Source organism: Purpureocillium takamizusanense, chromosome 1 (assembly GCF_022605165.1).
Source record: "Purpureocillium takamizusanense chromosome 1, complete sequence".
NCBI classification, from domain to species: domain Eukaryota; kingdom Fungi; phylum Ascomycota; class Sordariomycetes; order Hypocreales; family Ophiocordycipitaceae; genus Purpureocillium; species Purpureocillium takamizusanense.
This window is the reverse complement of record NC_063068.1, coordinates 5,405,801-5,430,348: the sequence shown is the minus strand read 5'-3', so window position 1 is coordinate 5,430,348 and position 24,548 is coordinate 5,405,801. Positions and strand designations below refer to the sequence as shown.

At 60.0% G+C, this 24,548-nt stretch overlaps 7 protein-coding genes across 8 annotated transcripts; 2 read left to right on the top strand and 5 right to left on the bottom strand.

The window, feature by feature from the left end:
• Positions 1 to 667: 667 nt before the first annotated feature.
• Positions 668 to 3,656, bottom strand: ORC3 (Origin recognition complex subunit 3). Its single transcript, XM_047982590.1, has 8 exons — positions 3,512 to 3,656; positions 3,238 to 3,453; positions 3,101 to 3,174; positions 2,791 to 3,031; positions 2,598 to 2,737; positions 2,266 to 2,539; positions 1,007 to 2,208; positions 668 to 916 (listed from the first exon to the last, which is right to left on the bottom strand). The coding sequence occupies exons 1-7, from the start codon at positions 3,614 to 3,616 to the stop codon at positions 1,009 to 1,011; spliced, it is 2,250 nt and encodes a 749-aa protein (XP_047838556.1). The 5' UTR covers positions 3,617 to 3,656; the 3' UTR covers positions 668 to 916; positions 1,007 to 1,008.
• A 733-nt stretch (positions 3,657 to 4,389) lies between these two features.
• JDV02_001644 (uncharacterized protein) lies at positions 4,390 to 6,596 on the bottom strand (the record flags this gene model as incomplete). Its single annotated transcript, XM_047982589.1, has 6 exons — positions 4,390 to 4,425; positions 4,481 to 4,993; positions 5,061 to 5,279; positions 5,342 to 5,678; positions 5,740 to 6,235; positions 6,440 to 6,596. The coding sequence occupies 6 exons, from the start codon at positions 6,594 to 6,596 to the stop codon at positions 4,390 to 4,392; spliced, it is 1,758 nt and encodes a 585-aa protein (XP_047838555.1).
• A 1,171-nt stretch (positions 6,597 to 7,767) lies between these two features.
• On the bottom strand, positions 7,768 to 14,900 carry brr2 (RNA helicase). Its single transcript, XM_047982588.1, has 2 exons — positions 8,605 to 14,900; positions 7,768 to 8,541 (listed from the first exon to the last, which is right to left on the bottom strand). The coding sequence occupies exons 1-2, from the start codon at positions 14,673 to 14,675 to the stop codon at positions 8,001 to 8,003; spliced, it is 6,612 nt and encodes a 2,203-aa protein (XP_047838554.1). The 5' UTR covers positions 14,676 to 14,900; the 3' UTR covers positions 7,768 to 8,000.
• Positions 14,901 to 15,065: 165 nt separating this feature from the next.
• On the top strand, positions 15,066 to 17,072 carry JDV02_001642 (uncharacterized protein). The gene is made up of 2 exons (XM_047982587.1): positions 15,066 to 16,972; positions 17,032 to 17,072. The coding sequence occupies exon 1, from the start codon at positions 15,150 to 15,152 to the stop codon at positions 16,713 to 16,715; it is 1,566 nt and encodes a 521-aa protein (XP_047838553.1). The 5' UTR covers positions 15,066 to 15,149; the 3' UTR covers positions 16,716 to 16,972; positions 17,032 to 17,072.
• On the bottom strand, positions 16,719 to 18,253 carry RFC2 (Subunit of heteropentameric Replication factor C (RF-C)). The gene is made up of 4 exons (XM_047982586.1): positions 18,037 to 18,253; positions 17,900 to 17,978; positions 17,042 to 17,830; positions 16,719 to 16,992 (listed from the first exon to the last, which is right to left on the bottom strand). Exons 1-4 carry the CDS (start codon positions 18,150 to 18,152, stop codon positions 16,828 to 16,830), a joined length of 1,149 nt encoding a protein of 382 aa, XP_047838552.1. The 5' UTR covers positions 18,153 to 18,253; the 3' UTR covers positions 16,719 to 16,827.
• Positions 18,254 to 19,251: 998 nt separating this feature from the next.
• JDV02_001640 (E2 ubiquitin-conjugating enzyme) lies at positions 19,252 to 21,962 on the top strand. Of its 2 annotated transcripts, XM_047982584.1 has the most exons (10): positions 19,252 to 19,371; positions 19,442 to 19,798; positions 19,873 to 19,906; positions 19,968 to 20,062; positions 20,134 to 20,155; positions 20,212 to 20,308; positions 20,369 to 20,380; positions 20,445 to 20,613; positions 20,668 to 21,518; positions 21,568 to 21,962. In XM_047982584.1, exons 1-10 carry the CDS (start codon positions 19,258 to 19,260, stop codon positions 21,581 to 21,583), a joined length of 1,767 nt encoding a protein of 588 aa, XP_047838550.1. In that variant the 5' UTR covers positions 19,252 to 19,257; the 3' UTR covers positions 21,584 to 21,962. The 2 variants fall into 2 exon arrangements, with proteins under 2 accessions (XP_047838550.1, XP_047838551.1); XM_047982585.1 differs by having other exon boundaries at positions 19,252 to 19,798.
• JDV02_001639 (uncharacterized protein) lies at positions 21,372 to 24,274 on the bottom strand. Its single transcript, XM_047982583.1, has one exon. The coding sequence runs from the start codon at positions 23,685 to 23,687 to the stop codon at positions 22,149 to 22,151; it is 1,539 nt and encodes a 512-aa protein (XP_047838549.1). The 5' UTR covers positions 23,688 to 24,274; the 3' UTR covers positions 21,372 to 22,148.
• Positions 24,275 to 24,548: the final 274 nt, after the last annotated feature.

Genomic DNA, 24,548 nt, shown 5'->3' with positions numbered 1-24,548 from the left:
TGGCTCCGGTAACAACAACCACAACATGAACCAGAAACTCCCGTCCGCTCGTTCCCTGGATGAGGTGGGGTGAGCCGAGTTGCCTGCCTGGCCACGTACCCGGGGAGCGAGCGAGCAAAGTGCAAAAGAACACCCCCGTCAACCAACCGAAAGCTGCCTGCCGTTCTTTTGTCGTTGTCGTGTGCCTACTGGTCTCATTGTTCCTCATGATAGTAAAGGAAAGAGAGTCAGCCAAGCAAGCGCATCACTCACTCATCCGTCTCACCCACGGATCATAAAGCCCATGCTCTCTCTTTATCTTCCCGTGTGTGTGTGTGTGTCTCTCTCTCTCTCTCTCTCTCTCTCTGTATTTCCTCTCTCTGTCTTTCCTCTCTCTGTGTTTCTCTCTCTCTCTGTATTTCCTCTCTCTGTCTTTCCTCTCTCTGTGTTTCTCTCTCCTCTCTTTCTGGTGATGCTCCCTTCGTCATCCATCCGTTCGTTTGTAGTATCCCGTCTACGGCCCGACTCTCCGGCCTCTGCCCGGGCGCGGGTGGGCGGGTGGCTGCTGCACCCCACGCGCCGCCCTGTTGCCCGCCCGCCCGCCCGGCCTCTCTGCTCCCCCGCCCCCCTCCCTCCGAGACACGCCGCGTACGCCGTCGGACCGACGTGTTCCCCAAGTGCAAGTGGAGGCTAGTAGATGGATGGGGGAAGAGACGCGAGAGGCTCTGCTCTGCTTACCGACTTGACTCATTGTTTGGCCCCCAAAGCCGAATATACTAACTTACACACTACATACATACCTACATGACCGGGTATGCCCTGCTGTATACTTGCTATACTTGCTACACTGCCCTGTACTTGCTGACTGCGTGTACGGAACTCGCGGCATCATGCATGGCGAATATTGAAAGTGAGTTTCATATGGTTCGGTCCTGTTCTGCGCGTTTTGTCTACCTGTATCAGTATACCTGCGTGACTCCCAGGGCCTGGCCCGGCTCGGCCCGCTGTGAACGCAATGGCCACCCACATCTATAGCCACTTGACTTTAGCGACATGGTCTGGCTTCTTCTTGCTCGCCTTGACGTAGCCCAGAGCCCGCAGCTCGGCGAGTCCCCGATAGAACATGACGAGCCGCTCGCGCTCGCCCGTGGCCTCGGCGTCATGCCCGGCCTCATCGGCCCCAGCTGCGACCTTGTTGCTGTTGTCGCCGTCGCCGTCGCCGCCGCTCACGAGAGCGTCAAACGCCGCCCACAAGTCCGCCACGTTGATCAGACTGCCCGTCTCCAGGTACAGCTGGTAGAGAACCGCCGTCGCCGGCAGCGTGGCCTGGATCCCGCCCTCGCTCGGCGCGCAGCACGAGCACCCGAGGTAGTCGTGCGGCCGGCCCAGGCTGCGCTCAAACGCAGCCCGCGGCCGCGGCACGAACACCTCACGCGCTGGCGACCTCGATTCGTACGTCCAGCCCTCGGAGAAGAGCACGTCGCCAGGTCCCGTCACGCCAAAGTGCGTCGCCACCAGCCGCGCCACATCGTCGACAATCTCCGTCAGGCGCTTGTCCTCGTCGCGCAGGGCCGCCGAGTCCTGACTTAGCTGCACGCGCTGTGCGATGACCGTTGTTCGCATCACCTTGCTTTGCCCACTGTACTTGCTCCGTAGCGTGAACCCTTGGCTCTGCGCAGTCTCCCTCAATGCCTCCAGTTCCGCGGCATGGGCTCTGAGGGCGGTCTGCAGCCGCAGGTCGGCGTCGTCTGATGCCGGTGCCAGGTTCAAGCGCGGGTCGCCTTCGGTGAGGAGGCCCAAAGCGCGTCTCAGCAGCACCGACAGCTCCTCGACGCTCATCCGCCGGATGCTCTCCGCGACCCCGGACTCTTCTGATGTGTCGACGCCATCTGCCATGGCGTTTACGTACGCCCGCGAGAAGACGCCGCGCTGCGCGCCTGCCGCCTCGCGGACCAGCAGCGCACGCAGGAGGCGTTCTACCCAGCGTCGCCGATCCTCGTTGCTGTCTTGAAGCCTGGCAAGCAGATACTCATCGTCCTCAAGCAGCGATCTCGCGTGCCGCAGCGAACTCTCGTCGCCAAGCTCCACCGCCCGCTCCACATGACTGCGGAACGACGGCAGGGTCCGCAGCGCGTCCATGTGTTCGGGCTGAACGGCGTCCGCCTGCGGCGCCTCGAGCGATGTGGAAATGGACAAGGGATTAGCGTAAAAATGACACATGTACGCGTACTACTCGTGGTTAGCTGCGCGCGCAGACGCCACGTGTGTCGGTGCCTGAGTGCTCACCTTGAGCGAGCTGACGAATGCCTGGACGCCGGCTATCTGGTCGTGCTGTCGATCGAGCATGCCGCGGAGCAGTGGCGCCCCCAGCCGCAGCGGCACATCGCACGCCGCCACGGCGCCCCTGAACAGGGTCTCGAGAATCGCCTCCGTCTGGACGCAGTCGAACTGCGCGCCGTACACGAGCCGGCATGCCGACTTGAGCAGGCGTGCCTGGAGGAGTTCGACGGATGTGGCGATGCCGAAGAGGAGCGTGAACGGAATCCGAGGCCGCCACGAGCTGCGACAAGTCAGCAGATGCTCTCGCACGAGAGGGCGCGGCCGGCCGCCGTGCTTACTGAAACAGCGTGATCAAATCAGAAATCAGGCCGCTGTCGAAGCTCTCGCTGTCTTGGAAAGCCACATATACGTGCTCACATGGCTGCGCCCTGATGGACGCCTCCAGTGCCTCCAGGTCGTAGTCGAGATACTTGCGTCCCTGTGCCATCATTAGCGGCTGCCGTTGGCGTCGGGGCTTCATCTCCGCCGTACATCCTGACCCGTCCCTACTTGCAGGCTGTCTTCGTCGTCGTCTCCTCCCCCCGCGCTAGCCGCCGCACCCCGAATCGTCCTCTTGAGTGCGGCCTTGAGCGAGGCGGCCTCCGCAGATCGCAGGCGCACAAACCTGCTCGCCGACACTAGCTGCAGAGTTTCCGAAAGCTGCTCGAACAGCAAGTCTTGAGAAGCAATGTTCGGTCCCGTGATGATAAAGGCGGCTGGTATCTGATCGTCGCTGTCAACCCTGGCAGTCAGTCGGGATGTTCACAAGCACCATGGTGCGGGCGGGCGCATATGCTCTTACCACTCGGACCCTGCCGCTGCCACAAACGCCGTCACCTGCTCCAATGTCGCCAGGTTAGACTCCCGCAGCATCCCCTGTCCTCCAGCTCGTCAGTTTGAATTCGCGGCCATCGCGCCCAACTCATCATCGAGACGAACCTGCAGCCGGGCGTCGACTTTGGCCCAGCTCTCCTCGTACAGTCTCTGGCGCAGGCGTACGCACGCGGCGCTCTCCTTGCCGTTCAGCAGCGGCACAAAAAGCGGCTCCGCTTCGCTCGCCGCAGATGTCCTCTTGGTCTGCTTGGACACTCTGCGCCGCTTGGACGGGCGCTCCCGATGTGTCTCGCCATCGTCGGGGTCGAAAACGTATGCGACCTGGGAATGCGTCAATGGCTGGACTTTCGTCGCTGAGAGGCACGTGAAAAAAACTCACTTGGTGGTCCTCCTGCGCAAACGTGTCGCGCGCTTGCTCGTCTGGACCCATGGCGCGTTCTGTGTGCAGTGGCACTGTCGCGAGCAGACTTGGGCGGCTCTGCATGTCCACGCCGCGAGACGCGAAGTTGGGTCGAGACGCGTTCATAGCACAGTCATCGCACAGTGTCGGGCACCGTACGGAGAAACAACTTCAATGCTCTACTTACCCTACAACTCCTCGCTTCGGACAAGACCAAAATGAACAAGCCCACCCGAGCCCGAATCCGGTACAGTCTCGACTCTCGACACTGAACTTGTATTCCCTCGTCAAATTCATCAGCTAGGTTAGAGGCTTTGCCCAACCACGGCACCCATGTGGCTTGATACCGCGGGCAGTTGGTCCCCTTCCCCTGCATGTGCAAATAAATCTCCTCCGATGGATAGAGCAGCTCTCCCTTGCAGCACAAACAAAGAGTCACGCCTTTTGCAGTCCGCCCCGTCCTATCCGCCCCGGTGACAGCCGGATGTCCCTTTGCATCCCCCCTTGTCTGCCCTTCCCCCACCCGGCCTGCACCGTTTATCGTAGTGCAAAGACTCGCAGAGTCCATGACCGCAGTCACGTTGCTCCGAGGCAACCCCCGCCTCCTCTCTAACGCCACCAGTGACTTATTCATACATCGACTCAAGGGGCCTTTTGAGGCCGCCGTGGTCGAAGGTCGGAAAGGAAATAGATACCGAAAGAACAAAAGCAAAAGATCCATGCCTGTACGCCGCAAGGAGACCGGTCGCAGTAGAAATTTTTTCTGGTTCACCGCCCCGGGTCGAAACTCAGCTGCCACCGGAGCAGACCGAGATCGTCAAGGGCGTCGTGCCAGTGAAGCAGTGGGCAGACGAGTTCTAGTTCTCGGCGGCGACGGGTTCCGAAGCAGGGGCCTGAGACCGATGTTAGCACAAAGAAAACCACCTGGTGTCAGCTGTGCCGGCTTACCGTCTCGACAGCAGATTTCTCGTCCTTGTCTTCCTTTTCCTCCGTAGCCGTCTCCGCGGCGGGCTTATCAGCAGCAGCATCGTTGACGACCGGCTCCTCGGACTTCTTGGACTCGGCGGCCTTGTCCTGCCCGGGCTCGGCCTTCTTCGCCTCGGCAGACTCGTCCTTGACGCCGTTTGCCTCCGACTTCTTCTCCTGCGCGGCGCCGTTGACGCCGTTGGTTGGGGCAGGGGCCGACCCATCGCCGGCGAGCAGCTTGTTCCACTTATCCAGGAGCGTCTGCGATCGCTTCTTGAACTGATATTCTTCCTCCTTGGGGATGGAGTCAAGCTTGAGAATGGCCTTGAGCACCTTGTTGATCTTGGTGGCGCGGATGATGGACACCTCCAAGTCCACAAAGTTCTCAAGCATCGTGATGAAGTCGGACATGGACTTCATCTCATCCTCGCGGGGCTGCTGCTCCCGGGTCAAGAGACCCCTCTGGAGCTTGTGGCGCAGGTACAGCACCTCCTTCTGCATAGAGAGAATCAGCCATCTGGCTCGACGTGGATCGGTCAAGCGTCCATCGCATTAGACATACCTCCTTGCGCGCGTGACGCTCTTCCGGTGTCATCTTTGCCTCCTTGGGCGTCTCTTTCTTGTCGGTCCCTTCCTTGGCCTTCTTGGCCTTGGGCTTGGCCGCCTTGCTTGCCGACGCCCCGGCCGACTTGGGCGTGGCGGCACCGTTCGCTGCCTTGGGTGTCGATGTGGTATTGAGCTTGATCTTGGGCTTCTTCACGGAGTCGCTTCGCTGCGGGGTCTGCAGGGAGGTTTGATGTCAGCAATCGTGTGGCGGGTAGCAATGGGGGCGCGAGCCCTTACGCTGGTATCATCCTCGGCCTTTCGCTTCTTGGACTTGGCCGACTTGGGAGGGGCGTCGGCGTCCTCCATCTCGGCGTCCTCGTCCTCGGAGGCGGCCTTGCCCTTTCCCTTGCCCTTTTTGGACTTCTTGGGCGTCGCGGCGGCCTCTTTTCTGGCCTGTTCCTGAGCAATCTGCTCCTCCTGAAAGCTGGTGAGAATGTTCTTGTAGTAGTCAATAGGATGGTCCTCGGCAGCCAGCTCCATGGCGGATCGCAGGTCCTTGCGCATCTTGTCGGTGATGGCGTCTTTGGCCTTGTCCGGGGTGAGCTCGGAGAGGGACGTGTTTAGGACCCAGCCACTTGCGTGGCGCGTCAGCAAACCATTGGGCTACTCGACAGGCCATGGGTCGCGCTACTTACAACTCGTTTGTGTATAGGTACATGACGGGGAAGCTCCTGTCGTGAACTCGCTTGCCGCCGTCGGCGTAAGCCTCGGTATAGGTGCCGTCGGGGCGGGCGGCCGAGACGGGACGCGAGTTGAGGAGCGCGGCAGGCAGCATGGTCTCATCGCAGATGACGGCGGGCCACGCGGGGAAGCCCTTGAGCTTCACCAAGAAATGGTCACCGGGCTTGGCGTCTGTATGGGTGAGGCGCGCCTTGGATCCCTTCTTGTTGAGGGCCTTGCCCTTGGACTCGCCGGCCGTGGACTTGCGGCGATTGCCACCCTTGGGCTTGGACGCGGGTGTTTCGGCAGCGGCCTCTGCAGCGGGCGCTTCGGCATCTGCCTCGGGGGCTGCGCCCGCAGCGGCGTCTTTCATCTCAACGTCCGCGTCGGCGGCGGGCTTGTCCTGCTCGGGCTGGGGCTTTTCGGGCGCGTCGTCGGCAGGCTTCTGCGCGTCGTCGGGCTTCTTTGCTTCTGGTTGGCACGGTGCGTTAGCGCGGTTCTGCTACTAGTAGTCGATCGGGCCCAATTGAGCGATGTGGTCGCGACGCGGCCAGGGGGTTTGCCCAGCGAGCAGACAAAGGCGAGGAGAGCACAAGGCGAGGCGGGTGCCTCCGGCTCGACGTGAGTGGGCGCGAAAAGGCTGTCGCGCACGGCAAGGCATGGGTGCGAGCTTACCGTCATCAGCCTTGTCACCCTCTGGCTCGGGCTTCGACTCGTCGTCCTTGGCGCTCAATTCAGGCTCGCCCGTCTTGGTGGGCTCCGGGGCGGGAGCAGGCTCGCCGGCCGCGACGGGCGCGGCGCCATCGTGCGTCTCGGTGGGCTTGTCCGCCATTGCGCAGCGAGGGACGGTATGTATGTATGGCGTTGAATGGCGGGCGGCGGGCGCGAGGTGCGTCGCGCAAGGAAGGGGGGGAGCGGGTACGAGGCGGGCTTGGGACGGGAGTGCGTCTGGCTAATGGTAGGAGAGGGCTGGGCCGGCGGGCACACGTCGCACCAGGATTTCAGCGGGCGAGGAGCGAGCTTCTCGACGGCGACGGCGACCAAGGCAGGAGGAGCTGGGGGGGGGGGGGGCCGAGACGAAGGAGCCCAGGACGCGTTGCGGGTCGCGTGTGCGGTGGCAGGCAATGGGAGTGCGTGCGCGGAAGCGCGATGCGCGATGACAGCTGGCGTCGTGAGGATGGATTGCGCGCGTTGAAAAGACCCGGCGAAGACCCGCGTCGTGATGATGCTGCTGCGAGACGAGGGTGGTGGGTGGGTGAGGGTGAGGGTGACGAAAGGGAAAAAACACGGGCGGGAGAGCGAGGTTGGCTGGCGGAGACAATGACGGGGACCCGAGACTGGCAGAGGAGCCGGGGGGGGGGGGCGGCGCAGGCAGGTAGCGGGCAGCGGCAGTGGGCAATGGGCAGTGGTAGGTAGGTAGGCAGGAGCAGTAGCAGCCCGCAGCAGCAACAGCAACATGGAGTGCCTGGGCAGCAGCCAGTGGAGCCAGCAGCCAACCGGCCGGCCACCTGGGCACTGCAAAGATGGGAGGGCGGGCGCGGTGGCAGGGCGCCTTTCAAACGTCACCGGTATTTCGCCGTCACGTGATGTCACGGCTCTCCGATGCGATGCGCAGCTAGAGGCGCGGATCGGGGAAGGGTGCGAAGTAGTGGCGCCAGTCAGCGCTGCGCGAGCTGCCATTGGAGGAAACCCCCCCACCCGCCCTCCGTTTGGTGCGGAGAGCTTCCATTGCTGGCTTGCCCAAAGCTACTTCGGACTGACTGTAGTTACCTGCAAAACGCCAGGCCAACAACGGGGCAAGCTGTGCTCGTCAACAGAGCTGTGCTGGGCTGAGCTCTAAAATCTGCCATTGGCTCCCGCACCAAAAAAAAGCGCCATGCTCACCCACGCGCGCCACCTGTTTGGACTCGGATCGCCTCGCGCGGCGCCCTCGCCCACGCAGATGCTCCAAGCAGATGGATGCACGCACGCACGCACGCACACGCACAAAAACAACGCCTCCTCCACACTGCAACTCCCCCGACCCACGTCTTCTGCACCGCAGTCCGCATGCGTAACAACATCCGGCCACAAAGGGTGCCGCCGTCCTTTCTGATTTGAGCATTGAACCCTCCCCAAGACGCATCTGCCCCAGAAGACCATGCATGAGATAGATAGTACAAACATCAAAGATAAGTTACGGGTGCAACAAAACGCCAGGCGTCCCAAAGAGATCCCATCCAAGCCGCGCCCCAACCTACTCCTCGTCCTCATCTTCCTCCTCGTCTTCGTCGTCCACATCCATGCCTTCGGCCGCCGTCACCGTGAATTCGCGCTCCTGGTCCACGCCCACGTAGCTGTCGCTCATCAGGTACAGCTTAAGGGCGTGCTCTCCCGCCGTCGGCACCGTGTACTCGAGCCGCACCTTGAGCTCCCGCCCGATCGTGACCCGCTTGATGGCCAGCAGGTTCCGCGTCTTCTGATCTCCCACGACGAGCCACCAGTTCTCAATCTTCTTTGCCGGGTAGAACGGCGCATGCACCGTCGTGTCCACGTCGCCCTCTTCGTCGTCGGCGTTGCGTCCGATCTTGATGTTCAGGTACGCCGGCTCTCCAGCCCTGATCTCGTCTTCGTCTACGACCTCGTGCTCCAGCTCAAGGTCTGGATACTTGTCGTTGGTAAAGTTGGCGGCCTGCGCGAGCTGGCTCTGCGTAAGGCCCAGTCGCTTCACCAGCTTGCCGTGATCCGGGTTTTCGTCGGGGTCCATGGCCTCCATGAACTCGTAAATGTCTTTGATTCTGCATTGGCACATTAGCGCGTCATTCTTGAGGGCACAGGAGCATTTAGCTGGCGGCACCCACCCAAATTCCCCGGCTGCCTTGATAACCTCGGCCGTGAAGTGAGGAATCTGCTTGAGGGGGCTGTCACGATCCCACATGGCCTGCACCGCCATCTGTGACAGCTCCATCGCGTTCATGGCGTTGAGGTGGCCGTCGGACGAGAGTATGTCCACCACGGCGCTGAGCAGGCTCAGCACCCGTGACAGGAGCACCTCCTGGTCCTTGGCGAGGTCGATCGGAAGCTGCATCCGCGAAAAGTGCGCCTGTAGAAGAACGAATGCCTTGAAGTGAGGCGAGTCGTGCTCAGCCTGCGACATCTTCACCGGGACCCGGTCGTAGATGCGTCGGAGGAGGCTGCTCTCGTGGCGGCGAACCTGCACCGACTCAAACTCGGTTGCCGACGTCACGATTTCCAGGATGCCCTTGAGCTTCGTGCGAGCGCTCAAAGACAGCAGGAATGTCTGCATGGTGATGTACGAGATGTTGTAGTAGGCGCCGATCATGGCGGCGTTCTGCGGCGAGACCGAGCCGTCGTCCTCGTCAAAGTCGATGATCTTGGACTCAGCCAGCTCTCGCAGCGTCGTTTCCACGAGATCCGACATGTAGTTGCTTAGGCCCTCGTGCGTCGTGCTCGTCAGGCTGTAGTAGCTAGGGTTGGCGAGCAGTCGGCGGTAGAAGTAGGTGAAGGTGGTCCAGTTGATGGCGTCGTCGCCCGACTCGATCATCCTGGTACTGATCTCCGTCACGAAGGCATCGTGCAGGTAGTTGTGCAGGTGTGATTCCACCGGCAGGGCCTCGTTCAGGAACTTTCGATAGTAGTCGCGCTTCACCTGTGGAACCATGAGCACGCCGCGGGAGCTGCCCGCCCTGGACGGCCGCAGAGACTTTCCGAACATCTGCAGCACCTCGCTGAGCGGGTAGTCGACATAGCGATGCTCGCGGCCCTCAAAGTACTGAGTGCCCATGACAACCACGAGGTGAGCGGTGCTGGTCAGCTCCCAACAGACATCTCTCGACGCCACAAGGACCTGGATGGCGCCATTGTCATACAGGTGCTTGACGATGCGCTTGTCGTTTTGGCTGAGAGCCTCGTGGTAGTAGCCGATGCCGTGAGAGAGCGCCTCTGCCAAAGCCTCCTCATGGACACGCTCCAGTAGCGGACGCATCTGCTCTACCTCGGCGTGGAGGAAGCGGTCCTCGTCGTCGTCCGCGACGCAGGCGGCCATCAGGTCGCGGGCGGTGCCGCGCGTCTGCTTGCGGCTGGGCACAAACACCATGGCTGGCTTGTCGGACGACATCTGGGTAATGGCCAGGTACGTGGGCTTGGCCATCGACAGCATCAACGAGGGGAAGTGAGGGTTGGAGAAAGATTGCACGTGAAGTTCGAGGGGGATGGGCCGCACATGCGGGCTGAAGTTGTAGATGTCGTGTTTCTTGGCGTCGATCCACTCGCCAATATCTCTTGCGTTGGCCAGAGAGACGCTCAGGGCAACGATTCGCATGGGCAGTTCGGTCTGCGTCCGGATGTAATGCATGCGAGAGACGATGATCTCGTAGACGTAGCCCATGGATCCGCCGAGCAGGTGAATGTCGTCGGCAATGAACAGCTGCACCGTCTGAACATTCTTCCGGCGCTTCCACTGCCGCGACAGCACATCCCATTGAGTGGGTGTGGCGAGGATCAGGTCACCGTTCTCGAGGATCTTGAGATCCGTCGCGGTGTCGCCAGTGAGCTTCACAATCTCCTTACCTCCGTTCAGGTGTGACAGGCGCTTCTGCCAATCCTGAAGTCGCACGTCGACAAGCTCCTGGAACGGCGCAATGTACACCGCCCGCCCGGCGTCACCCTGAGACCAGTGACGCAGAAGCGCAAACTCGGCACATACTGTCTTGCCGCTGCCAGTCGGGGCGCCGACAAAGACGTTCTGATCACCCTTGTATAGAGAATTGAACGTCTGCGTCTGGATCCTGTTGAACTGCTTCCAGCCGGGATACAAATCGACGTAGCTGGAAACCTTGAGGGTAGACACGGGGAGGGGCTGCAGCTCGAGAAGCTCGGTGGGCGGCGGGAACTTCTCCGGAAGGATGAGCTTGTGAAAGGGAACCGCGAGTCTTGTCTCCGAGTGCATCCACCTGTCCGAGATGACCGAAACAAAGTAATTGGGCGGCATGGGGTCGGTGATGGGGACCGTGAAATCGACAATGTGCTCATTCTCTTCTCCTTCGGCATATTCCTTTCGCAAGAGGAAGGTATCGTGAAATAAGATTTCTTCGGCATCGCAGTCCTCAACAATGATCCAGAAGTTCTCGGCCGCGCCGTGCACGCTGTCGTCCCATTCAAAGTTGGGCGTGATGCTCAGCTCGACCCTGATCATCGATCTCGTCATAGGCTGGACCTGGGCTTGGACTTCGACACGGGGAAACTTGGCCACGAGTCCGCAGACAGTCCGGCCGGCTTTGGGCATGCCCAGGAGCTCGCCCATGCGAGGGGGATCCAAGTCGAAGTAGTTGTTCCACGATACGTCGATGCGCTCCGCCTTTTGGATGACCTCTCGCGGACAGGAGGGAAACTGGCGCAGGGGACACATGGTCGGCCACATTCTTTTCTCGGCCATCTTGCACAGGTCCAGGGCCGTCTTGGCGACAGACGCCCATCCCTTCTTCAGAGCAATCTCGAACATGGCTCGAAGGATACGCCCAGCACTCTGGGTAACGTAGACCATGTCCGCCATGAGGGCAAGGCCATCGAGCCTGAGCCGCGAGATGTATGCCTGTAGCAAGACGTTGATCTTGGCATGTGGCTCCTCGACGCTCTCCTTGACAGGCACTGGAACCCTTCCGAGCAGCTTCGCCAGCTCCAACTTCTCGTCTTGTCGCACGGGAATATACTTGAATTCCGCACTCAGGGCAAAGACGCGGAAGAGCTCGATTGTGTTGATGGACGGCTCGATCAATGTGTTGTAAGTGTTCATCGACCCGTGCGTGATGTAGTAGTGCGATGCGATCCGGCCAAGTTCAGTCGACTGAAGCTTGCCAGTCTTCTCATCATACTTGATGAGACTCGATTGCTTGAGAACCGTAGCGGCAGAATGAATCAGATCCACACGCTTTTGCTCGAGAGCCTCGTCGTCCTCGTATTCGGCGCCCACCTGGTAGAGGCCGGGAGATCGAAGCATGCGCACGAAAAGGTAGGTGTAACCAAGCCACTCGACGCCTTCGTCCCGCGTACGAACATTGCCGAGCACGATCTCGGCGTTCAAGTTGTCGACCAGCTTGCTGACAAATTGACTTTCGATGGGAAGTTGCTGGTTCATGAGCGACAGATAGTACTGAATCTCGCTCTGCGTGGTGATGATGATGCCCTCGCCATATGTGTCGAACTGAGGTCGACCGGCACGACCCAGCATTTGTAGAACGTCTTGTGGGCTCAGCTCTACCCAAGCACCCTTCTCCGGGGAGTAAATTTGAGTCCCCTTGATGATCACGGTATGCGCTGGCAGGTTTACACCCCAAGCCAAGGTGGCCGTGCAAACCAGGACCTGAATGGCGCCACGCGCGAACAGATCCTCAACGTCCGTCCGGTCAATACGGTTCATTCCGGCGTGGTGAATACCGAAACCGTAGGGCAGGATGTCTTTCAGGTCCCTGTCCGTCGCCTGGGAAGCAGCCTCGTTAAGCACCTCCCTGCTGCCTGCATCGTGCCGGAGGATCTGGTTGATGGTGTCTAGTTCCAATGCCTTGTCGCGAATGTATTTGGCCGTCTTGGCCGTCTCTTTTCGCGAGTGCACGAAAATGAGCATCTGGTTCCTGTTGGTCCCCACGTGTTCCATCACCTTGTTGTACGTGACGTCGTTCATCGTCTTCAGCTGCTTGATGGCCTTGCGGTCCGTCACGCCAACAAACTCCTGGCGCAGCGGGCAGGGTCGGAATGAGCCGTCGAAATGGAATAAGCCCTTATACATGTCCACCCGCAGGAAGCCGGCCACGTCACGGTAGTTGGGGAGTGTGGCAGACAGGCCAACGAGACGAACCGGCTCGCCGGTCTGCTCCGTCTTGCGGATTGTCCTGCTGACGATGCTTTCCAGGACTGGTCCGCGGTCGTCGTGAAGGAGGTGGATTTCGTCGATGATGACCAGCCGCACCAAGTTGGTGTACGTCAGATCATTGGCCTTTCGGGTGATGACATCCCACTTCTCGGGCGTCGTCACAATGATCTGCGTCTCAGCAATTTGTTGCTTGGTGAGTTGACGGTCACCCGTAAGCTCCGAGACCCGGACACCATACGGCTCCAGCCGTTTGCCAAAGTTTCCGACTTGCTCCTGCACCAGCGCCTTCAGGGGGGCGATATAGACGATCTTGAACGCGTCAAGATCAATGTCACCCGTCTCCGGGTTGCGGTTCTTGCCCAGCTCTCGCAAAATGGTGAGCATCGCGACGTTGGTCTTGCCACTGCCGGTGGGCGCGCAAATGAGCATGTTGCCGTCATCCTCAAATGCTGATGGATAGCACTTGGACTGGATCTTGTTGAGGGACTGGGCGGTGCTGAAGGGGGTTCGAGCCCATTCAGGCATGTCTGTGATGGGTATCAGGACGTCGCCGGGTTCGTTTCGCTTCTTGGGCGGCGGGACGTGGATCTCTTCGTAGCCCTTGAATGTGCGCTTCGTCGAACCCTCTGGGAGCCTGACTTTAGGGTTTGTCATCAGGTGGTTGCCCTGGTCGAACACCAAGTTCTCCAGGTTAATGACCTTCCTAGGCTGCAGGCCACCGACAAGGTAGCCTTCCGGCCGTTCGGGCTTGTCTTGCCCAGCAACCATGGAGGAAGGCACATCGATATCCATCCTGATGTCCATCTTCCGCTTCTTGTCGCCGTCCGCGGTCTCCTCGCCCCGAAGCTCGTGCAACAGCCTCTGCAGGCCCTCAGAGGCGATCTCTCTCTCAACCTTGGCGCGGTCCTCGGCATTTTCTGCCCGTGCCAGCCTCGTGAGCCAGAACACTTTCTCTCTGTTCTCGACAAGCTTCTGCACAAGCTCGTGGTGTTCGAAATCAAACAGCTCCATCAAGTCGTTTTCGATTTCTCGGAGCGTCTTCTCCTCGCCGTCAGGTTCGTCGGGCTCGCCGGACAGGATTCGAAGTGCCGCCTTTGTCTTGTCGGTCTGCTCGTGAGCGTCTGGGTACAGCGCGCCTATCTGCCTCTGCAGCCAAAAGGCATCGATATCTCGTGCCGGTATTGATCGGGCGTCCTCTTCCTTCTTCTTAGAGCGAGATGCGCTGGTGTCGACGGCGGCGTCCTCGTTATCACTGGTAGCGCCGTCGATGATTGCGCCGTCGGCGGCTTCGCTGTCCTCGTCACCGCCCTCATCCTCGGACGACTGGTCGTGGACTTCGTTGACGATGGCATCTTCGTCCTCCTCATCGTCGAATGTCACGGCGACACCTTGGCGCTCGTCGATCTCGGCATCGGCTTCCGCGTCGCCCATGTCGACATCCTCGTCATCTTGCGCGTCGTAATCGGTAATCTTCTTGCCGAGGTTGACTAGCTCGTTGAACTGTTTTGAGCTGAGTGCGACCCCCAGGATGTCGTCGATCTCCTTCTTCTTGTCGAGATCCTTCATATCGTCGTCCTTGAGATACTCGAGCACTGCATCCGCGGCGCTGCGGACCACTTCGTGGGGAACGTCGCCTAGATTGCTTGCCACGAGCGTGAGGATCAAGTCAAAGGTCGCTCGCGTCGCCGGAGTGCGTGGTCGATAGGTAATTCCCTCGATCAGCGCGTCGTTGGCGCCCAGCAGGCCCGCTCTTTGCTGCGCGGCGTCGGCCTTGCGCTTCCTCTGTTCTCGTAGCAGGACATCCTCGCCTTCTTGAAGGCTCCCTCTCTGGATATCCGGCAGCCCGGGCTGCTTCTTCTGCTTCGGGGCTTCGTCACGAGCGACGCGGCCACCCATGTCCTTGATGCTCAGCCGGCCGGCCAGCGACTCGGGGTCGCCCGTGGCCTCGTCGGTTCGTCGCGTGACAAACCGGCGGTCCGCCTGGAGGACCAGGTTGGACATGGCCGAGTACTTGTACTGCGACACATCGCGGTGAGGGTCCGACATGTTGAATCGCGTGTTGTGAGGTGTCTCGCGATGGCGACGTGGAGGGGAGAACGTCGGCGTTCTCGACGAAAGCTCGGGGAGCCCGACCGTCAAATCACCATGTGATTGCCAGCTGCAGGAATGACGCGCGGTGTTGATCCAGCATGCACCGGCTCTGGTGAATCGATTGTGCGCGGTCGGAGAACTGGTTTTCGTCCGCCACTGTCGCACTGCGTTGATGTTCGATGATATTTTTCCACAAGAAGTGGCAGCCTTCTCTCGGAGCCTCGAGGACGTGTAAACGCGCTAGGTCAATCGTGGCTAGTGTGGCGGTGCGCCACTGCACCATTCTTATCAGCCACACAAGGCGGGGCGCGAACGCGTCGCACGCTGATGAGCAGCATGACATGGGTAACAATGGACGGGTGACCATTTCGACGACATACAAAACGGGAACCCTTCGTCAAGCCCGGGTTGAAGTAATGATACGGCGACATGAGCGACCCTGGCGGGATTGCTTTGAAGCTCAAGGCCGACCTTGAGCGCTACGTCAAGCCGCGGGAGCAAGTCAACTACATCAGGCGCATCTTAGCTCTTCACCTGGGCTCCTTCACTGGTGATGGGCCTGTCACGCAGCCGTTGTCACTCGTCGACGGTGTCCTTGATGTTGACTCTGGCCAGGCGCTCTCGGGTCTTCACAAGGAATACATCGACGCCCTGAAAGCGAACGCGGCCGCTCGTCGCGAGTTCGACAAGGTCCTGCGCACAGCGACCAGCCAGCCCGAGGCGAGACCGCAACAGCCATCCAGCGAACCGGACTTCTTGCACGAGCAGCTCGCACTGTTGCAAATGCAACGCAAGAAGAAGTGTCTTTTGGCCATAGAGGCTTGCCTGGATCGCCTTGCCGAGAAGCCCGCCTCGTTCCACTCATTTTTGGACTCAGAGGACATATTCCATGGCTCTAAGCCGCTGCCCAGCGTCCCGCAGGCTGTCCTCAACAGCTTCGTGAGGGAACAGAGCAGTGCGGGGCCCGACTTGCATCAGCGGCTACACCAGCTGGAGAAGACGGTTCTGCGCTCCAAGCTGCTCTTGAAGCAGGAAGAGCGTGTGCTTGCCGAAGCCCGAGCCAGGTGCAGCAAGTCGAGCGTCAGCAACGGTGCAAAACTCGAGGCTCTCAACGCGACGCGCGACGAGCTTATCGCCTGGATAGAAACGGAGCTTGGTAAGGCTTCGTCGGAGGAGTCCGAAGATGTCGCCAAGGAGGCGAGCGAGGGCCAGGCTCAGGAGTCCAAAATCGACCAAGGTGCCGTCACAACTCGGCTCCAACAGATACAGCACAAGTACTCAGCATACGTTGCTGCCAGGAAGGGTCTTGTGGAGCTCCTGGCGCGTCGTCCACAGCCGTCAATACCACCTCCCACCAAGCAGCCGAACATCACAAGCAAGCTGGCAACGGGCAGTGCGGATCCAGTTACCCACCTGCTCACCCCGTACATCGAGGGGATTCTCTCAGTCTCAAGGCAGCAAAAAGCGGCGATAACACAGAAATCGCACATCGCAACAGTCCTGAGCAAGCGAAGTAAGGACACTCGTCAGGTTCTGGATCGTTTGGCAGAAGAGAGCCAGCTTCTGCCAGCCCACCAAGTCAAGGACTCCCGCACGCGGAGGGCCGGCCTTGACTTCGAGATGGCATCCAAGTCCTCCGACCGTGACGGTGTCGCGCCCCGCGTCAAGCCGTGGGTGCTCGCCGCCGACGCTGCCAAGATTGCAAATCTGGAAGCTGTTGCGGAAACGATCGACGGCGGTCAAGCTGCCCTCGAGAGCAGTATGACGAGCCTCCTCAAGACTTACCAGCTGCTTGGGCGAAGCGGTCATGTATCCGAGGAGGATGCGGCCGTCGAGGATGCGACCGACGACGACGTCTGGCTAGGAGGTGGGGAGCGAAGCGCCGCCGTCCGCAAGCATTCGCAAAAGGAGACGAAACCTGCACTCCAAAACGGAGATCCTTGGTCCATCCTGCATGGGAACCTCGGCTTGATAGGCCATGATGATGCAGAGTAGCAAGCCCTGAAATTCACTGCGTCTATGTATTTGCATGTCCGGCCCCAACGCCATCCATATGTCACAAACTCCACCAAGCATTCGTGCTGTAGGTAGTCCAACGAGCGTGGTATCACTTTCCAGTCATGACGGCCGATATCCTCATTGCCAGGTCCAGAATTGACAGGTGCTCGTCCGCCCCGTCAACCAACCTCTTGTCAATCTCCGAGAAGATCATCACTATCCTATTCTTCTGAAGATCCGGGATAGTCTCGTCGGTAGTCAGGACCTGATACAGCTTTCGAGGTATTAGTCTTTGCTCACTCAATCCGTGCAGGCACACTTACCTGAGAAACCACCTGAGTCGCACTCCACCCGTCAGCAACCATGTCCTCGACTACTCTGGAAACCGCATCATAGGCGTCTTTTGAAGCCCTCGGGCGCATGGCATCAACAAGCTGTTTAACCGTGCGGTCGGGAATGACGCCGGCAATGTCCTCAATGATTTTAACCGTCACTGGGCGCCTATCCACGTCCATCTCCTCGGCATCGGCAGCAGTTTTCGCAGGTGCAACCGCGCCAACTAGTCGGGCAGCGCTCTGTAAGAAGGTGATGGCCTTTCGCAAGTCGCCGTCGCTGCAGCGAATGAGGGTATCAACCGCCCCGTCCTCCAGCAGCACGCCTTCGTTCTGCGCAATTTCTTCGAGCCTCTTCTTGGCGTTGCCCTGGTCGAGACTCTTGAAACGGAACTTGCTGCATCGGCTGGCGAGAGGGTCGATGATGCGTGTGACGTAGTTGCAGATCAAGCAAAAGCGCGTAATCTTGCTGTATGTCTCCATGGTCCGGCGCAGGGCGCTCTGTGCGTCCTGGGTCATGGAATCGGCCTCGTCGAGGATGATGATCTTGAAGGGCGGCACGGGATACTTGTCCTTGTAGTGTGGTGGCGGATTCGTCAGCTGCATGCGCGCAAAGTCCTTGACCTTTTCTCTGACGATGGAGATGCCGCGCTCGTCGGAAGCGTTCAGCTCGAGGACGCGCGCCTTGATCATCTCGGGGCCGTATAGCTCCTTTGCCAAGGCCAGAATGGTGGACGTCTTGCCCGTACCCGGGGGCCCGTAGAAGAGCATGTGTGGCAGCTAGGATAACAGTCAGCTTCATCTCCTCTTGGCTGTATGCATCGACGTCTCGAGGGATGGGCGACATACGTTGGCGGCCTGGAGGGTGCGTTGGAGGACCGTGACCGTGTGGTCTTGCGCGGCAACGTCGTCGAGAGTCTTTGGGCGGCTGCAAATGAGACGGTGAGCTTGGGAATTGTAGTGGAGCGAGAGCAGCGAAGTCGCACTATTTCTCTACCCATGGCTGATTCCTCACGTCGGCGTGACGTTGGTTCTTGTTGTCCGACGGGCCATTGGCGACGGCAGCAGCCTTGCGGGCTTTGAGGTCGAAAAAGCTGGCCATGGTTGGTCTCGGGATGCGACCTTCAATTGCACGGCAACAGACGGGCAGCGGCGGCGTGCAGCGGTGCGCAGGTGCTGTCCCGTCCTCGCGGTGGTGATGGTCGGTGGTTGGAGGTCTGAAAATCGATTAACGCGTCTGGGCGCAGGTGACGCGACTCTGCCCGTCCGCGCGTGTCGGCGGCGACACGAGCTGGAGCCTCTGGCAGGACAGCCCGCCTGCAGGCAGTGGAGGACCCCTCCAACCTTAGTAATGCCAGATGGCCCCTGCCCACCCAACGTGCAGTGGGGGGCGGCCCTGTACATAAGTTGCGTTGGCGGGTCTATCTGCCCGCAACAGAAGGGTCGTCTATTTTGTGCCAACGAACTGTTTTATACAGTGTCGGCGATGTTTTGACGCATACATTGCATGGAAACATGATATCGATATGGATGTTTCGTGGACATGGGTGGCGATGATGCACCGCCGCTGTTGCGCATTGAGCGAGTCCCTCCCATGGAGTCACCCACCACTGGAACTTGTCTGGGCCTCCAGCTCCCCCCGCACCAAGTTACTAATGGAGATGCCACTGCCAGCACTTGCGAGGGACAAACGCCGTGGGCCGCTCGCTCATCAAACGCATGCATGCCATGACCCGTAGTACATGCACCACCCGCCAGACAATTTGCGCAGGGTCTTCAGTTACCATGTCCAAGTCCGGCACCTTTCCAAGGTTATTAACGGGAGATAAGGTGTCCCCGCGACCGCTTCACTGCAAGGAGGCGGACCTCCACTGCCCGGCCACCTGCAGAGAATGGCAGAGCGGGCAGTCCATACCCGCAGGGCACCTGCCCCAGTGGGCGGCAGTGCTGCCCTCTGGCTGCCGTGGGGTGCAGGACGGCGAGTCTGCCATGCAGTGGAGGGGGGCACCTCACCACTGCCCTGTGCAGCAGCAATACTGTATACTGTACAGGCTTCGTAATAAGGCAAGGCAGGTACGAACTAACCTTCCATGTTCCTTCCATTCCGTGGGACGGGACCTGAGGCGCGCAGTGGAGCCCCTCCGCGCCGGAAGCCGCACGCCGCCAGGGCAGATGCAATTTGTTCCATCCATGGTAATGATCCATGGATGCACCTCATCATGCATGGGCGCGCAGTCAAGTCCCGACTCCCGAGCTACCCCTCCATCACCCCAGCCCACCTGCTGCGTCCACCTCGGTCACTCAACTCATTGACCGGCAAGGTACCACCTACCTCGACCTGTAGTGCTAATTCACTGCGCGCATCCTGACACAGTACTACTACTACTAAAGCTGCCTTGCCTGCCTGCCTTGTCATCTTTCGGCGCACCTCCATGTACCTCTGCCCTGCAGTTTGCCTGCCCGAACCCTTCCATCGTTCACACACTTTCCCCTCGACTTGACCGCCGACATTTCCATCTCAGAAGAGCCTCGCGCCGCCCATCACTTCAGACTGTCTGGCCAGCCCGGTTGCGCAACAAATTCCGTTTCCCTGCATCCCATCCTTTCGCCGCTCAGCCTCGTCCTCCTCCTCGTCCTCCTTCTTCCCCTCCCCATGGTCGCCCTCCTCAGCAGCCACCCTGTCTCGTGCCTCGCAGCCCGCCGACGCTGACAGGCGCCATGGATCAGTCCATTATCCGCATCTCCAAGGTTCGCCCGCCGCTGCCCCGCATCCCTCCATCGCGGGGTCCTACAAGGCTGACACTTGCATCATCGCCGACCAGGAGCTAAGCGACATCCAAAGAGGCTCAGATCTCGGTATGCACAGTCATCACCTCCCCATTTCGTTTAGCAACACTAATCTTTGTTTGCCTTGCAGCTATCGCTGTCGCCTGTCGCGATGTTGATGTTCGCAACGTCAAAGCCCTCATTGTCGGCCCGCACGAGACGCCATATGAGTTTGGCTTTTTCGAGGTATGACGACTTTTCCGCCCAAGCGTCTTTTTGTTACGTGACCCTATCGCTGACCCGGATCTCTACCCAAGTTTGCGATTCGGTTCAACAAAGGTACAGTTCAGGCCGTGCGGCCCAAGCCTCGGCTGCTCATTGCTCACACATGGCAGAGTACCCATCCAAAGCGCCTAATGTACAGTGCGTAACGACAAACGGCGGGTTGTGTCGGTTCAACCCAAACATCTATGCTAACGGCAAGATCTGTCTGTGAGTGCACTTGACTGAGCGGCGGTGATTCAGGAGCTTTCTCTGCTAACCGTCGGCTAGATCCATCCTTGGGTGAGAGGATTCCTTCCTATGTATGGCCGTAGTACGTGGTGATCATTGTTTGACTCGCAAGCAGCACATGGAGAGGTGAACCTGGCGAGGAGTGGTCGTCCGCTCAAGGTCTCGAGTCCATACTGCTGTCCATTCAAAGTCTTCTCTCGTCCAACCCTTACGAGAACGAACCCGGCTTCGAGGATGCAAATGAGGAGTCGGACAAGAGAATGCAAAAGGCCTATATTGAGAAGGTATGACCCCCACTCTCTCCTTGTTGCTTTATTTTAATTGCTAAAACGACGCAGATTCGCCATGAAACCCTTCGCATTTCCGTTATCCAGCGCCTCGAATCCTACCTTGGTCTCGCCCCGGATGGTTCACGGCTCAAGGACGTAGAGACGGAGGAAGTGGACGAAAGCAGCATACCTTTCGAACCCTTCAAGGACCTTTGCAAACGTCGCTTTCTCTGGTACTACCCTTCGTATCTCGCCGCCATTCAGGCGGCTAAGACTGAGGTCAAGGCGAATCAGGTATTCTCGAGAATGCCGTTCGAGGCGCCCAGCCACAATAGCATGGAGGGCCGGTTCAACTACCCCGAACTTGAGCGCAGGTTGAACAATATCAAGGCCGCACTCGATGACGAACCTAAAGTCTGGGCCGAGGAGGGTCTCGCGGCCATGGCCCAGGAATCGACGGTATGCGTGAATCTGCAGCACCAGTTCGAGCAGGTATCGGCGGCCTTCAAACGTAGCGACATGCCCCATGACGTGGCACTCGACAACGGAAACCCATTCTGTTGGGTCATCACGTACTTTGGCGCCCCGATGACGAATCTAGACGGAGGACTCTTGCGAATTCGGATGAGTTTCAGTCCCCGATTCCCCGATGAGCAACCCCGAGTACGCTTCGAGACAAAGATTTTCCACCACCACGTTGCCGAGGACGGTACGGCCTGCTACAGCCCAAATCCGTTGAAGCGTGAGGACATCAAGTCTCATATCGAGGCCATAATATCGGTCCTAGAGGAGGAAGAGCCCGCCTACGACCCCCGCATGATTGTCAATCCCGAAGCCACCCGTCTGTATTGGGGTAAGACTTCGGACAGCAAGAAGATGTATAACCGCCGACTGCGACGGTCTGTACAACAGAGCATGGAGTGTGTAGGGCCACAATAGCTTGTGAAGACACGGACTGACCTTGTGCAGGGACTTTCCAGAGTAGTGATCCATGCTGGGGCGGATCCGGTTCCGACAGAGCCGCCAAAGACAGTGGATGAGCTGGGTTGGGCTCAGGTCGTAGCTAGCCCGCGCTTTTGGCACGACGATGGCGTGGCGGTCTCCGCCGCGGATGAAGAGCGAGGAGTTAACGACGTCTCCGACTTGTGTTACTAGGCTCAACATGATCAGTTGTGCGCGGCTGTATTCGCATCCAGCGTACATTTCCATCAATAAGAGGAGCAAAAACAAACCGTCGCTACGTGAACTTGAGGTGCGGGTAACATCATATGAGGGTTGGCCGTATGCATAATTGCGGCAATAGCAGCATAGGAAGCATGCTTGTCTTCATTCTCGTTTCCACGCAGAGTACTTGATAATTAAAGCAGAAAAATCCTTGGCCGGTTCTGGCACCAAGCCATCCCCGCGGCTTGTCTCAAGGCTTGAACACAGCCGATGAACCACAACGCCTATGAATGCACTCGTAACCATACTCGTAATAGCATCCCGAAAAGGCTTCCCTTTATCTTTCCTGGCAGATAGGGCCAGGGTTCCCGCGAGGGCGTCCTGTTTTACGACTTCTTCCCCTTGTGCTTCTTATCGATGCGGTCCTTGCCGGGCGCGTAGGGCGCGGCGACGCCGAGATACTTTTCTTGGCGGCCGTCGCCCTTGAACTCGTAGACGCCGCCGGTGCCTATGGAGGCGGGCATGCCCTGCGTCGGACGGGAGACTTGCTCGGCGTGCAGCTTGTCGAGGGACTCGCCGACGACGGCATACTGGGACCAGTTGATGGGTGGGCAGCGAACGACGTTTTGGGGCTGCGGCAGGGAGGTCCAGGCTTTGGGCTTGGGCTCTCGAGAGCCTTTGGAGGTGGCGTCGGCGTCCTCATCTGAACTAGAGGAGGAGCTGGAAGAGGAATCGTCTTCTTCTCCTTGGTCGTCTTCCCGATCGTCGTCGTCGTCGTCGTCGTCGTTGGCACGCCTCGGCGGCACATACCTCGCCTCGTCACCGGCGGACTTGACCTTGCCGGCGGCGAGGTCGCGCATGAAGGCGTCGGGGTCGGCGAGGGCCTCGTCCCTGGCGCGGCTCAGGGTCTGCATGTCGGCGGCGGCGCGGCGCCCCTGGACCTGGAGGACGGAAATGGCGGACTTGAGGGCGAGGACGTCCGGGTTGGCGTCGAAGTCGAGGGGCTCCGGGGGCGGGGGCGGGACGGCGACCTGCTGGGCGGGCTGGGAGGAGTGGACGAGGGCCTGGCGCGGCGGCGGGAGCGGCGGCTGCGGGGTGGCCGTGTCGGGGAGGCGAGCCGGGGCGAGGGTGGGCGTGATGGGGGAGACGGGGGGAGGGGGGATGGGCTCCGTGGGCGGCGCCGCCGCCGGCGCGGCGGCAGATCCGGAGGCTGATGACGCGGATGCGGACGCGGGGACCGGGGGGACCAGCGGCGGCGGCACAGAGGTGGAGATGGGAGGAGGAGGGACGGGGGTCTGCTGCGGCGCCATGGCCGGTTGTCGAGCCGGGGTGCGATGCGCAAACGGCGTGGGTGTGTGCGCGTATGTATGTGTGCGTGTGTATGTGTGTGTGTGACGCCGACGCTTGCTTCGGGCGAGGGTCGCCAACGGTACGCCGAGGCAGGGCGCGGGCTGGCTCTGCAACGTCCTTGACCCGCGGGGCGAGGGAAGGTCCAGGTCGGAAAGCCGCACTCGGGGGGGGCAACGGAATGAGGTGGCTCGCTCGTTCACGCCGATGCGGGTCGCGCGGCGGCGGCGGCGGCGGCGGCCTTGCTGCGGGCGGGGATTCGTCGTCGTCGCGTCATGTAATACCTCGTGCGGGCGTGGCGGCCGGCTGCGACGGGACGAGGACGTTGACGATGGTGTTGGTGGTGGTGGTGGTGGTTGAAGCCGGTGGTTGGTTGGTAAAGGTCTGTTGCAGTACGAAGTGCTAGGCGAGGCGAGTTCGCTGCGGGTGTGCGGCAAGACGTGAGTGAGTTGAGTGGTGTGAGTGAGTGAGTGAGGCGGGATGAGGTGACGAGGTGACGGCGGGGCTGCTGCGACGCTTGCTTGCTTCTTGCTGGACGCCTCCCGTCCCAGTGGGGCAGTGCGTTCGTACTTCACCATGTGCTTCACGTCTTGGTACGTTAGTACCTTATGCTTGCCTAGGTACCTGTAGCAGTGCTGCTCTCCGAAAGAGTACGGAGTACGGCACTAATGCGCGTTGTAGGGGATGGTGCGTGATACATGATGGCTTCGTTGACGTCCTGTATCGCCTGGGAAGGACCTCGGGCAACGCCGATTCTTACTTGCAGGTCGGCAGCGGGGGGACGGGGGAGTCTCATCGAGGTTATCATCCACGTTGTACTGTTAGTAGTACGTACCAAGCTCGCTGTCATTAATCTCACACTCCGACCAGGAGGGAGGCACAGCACCCTGGTGTGGGAAAGCATTACTGCTGGTGCTCCTGCCTCTCCTCAGCCGCAGCCGCAGCAGGACAGCACAGACATCATTAATAAGCCCGCTGGCAAGCCTCTCGCCACGCCCAACAAATGCTCACAACGTTGTCGCACGATGCCATCGTCGTTGCATCTTGTTCATTTGCCCTTCAGATTCTCCTTCTTTCCTTTTTTGGTCCTTTCCGGGTTGCCCTTCGGAGCGTGCCGTGTGTTCCTTGCTCAGCGTCTCGCTAGCGCTGTATCCAGGGGTCTGACTTTGGCGGCTGCGCAAAGGAGGGGGAGGGGCGCCTGCTGGAGCCACCACTTTTTATTATTCCCTCCCCCCTTCTGTGGGCCCGACCGTCTCGCGGCCAGGGCCTAGTAGTCGGGGCGACCAGCATGAGACTATCGATCTCGCGTTGTCCCCGGAGAGATCTGTGGCACCGTACGGAGTGCTGGCCTTCATTTTGGACGGGGGAGCACGCACAGGGGCACTGGCCCCGAGCGGGACTCCGGTCCTGGATTGCCACCCTGGGCCTTTGTGGTCTGG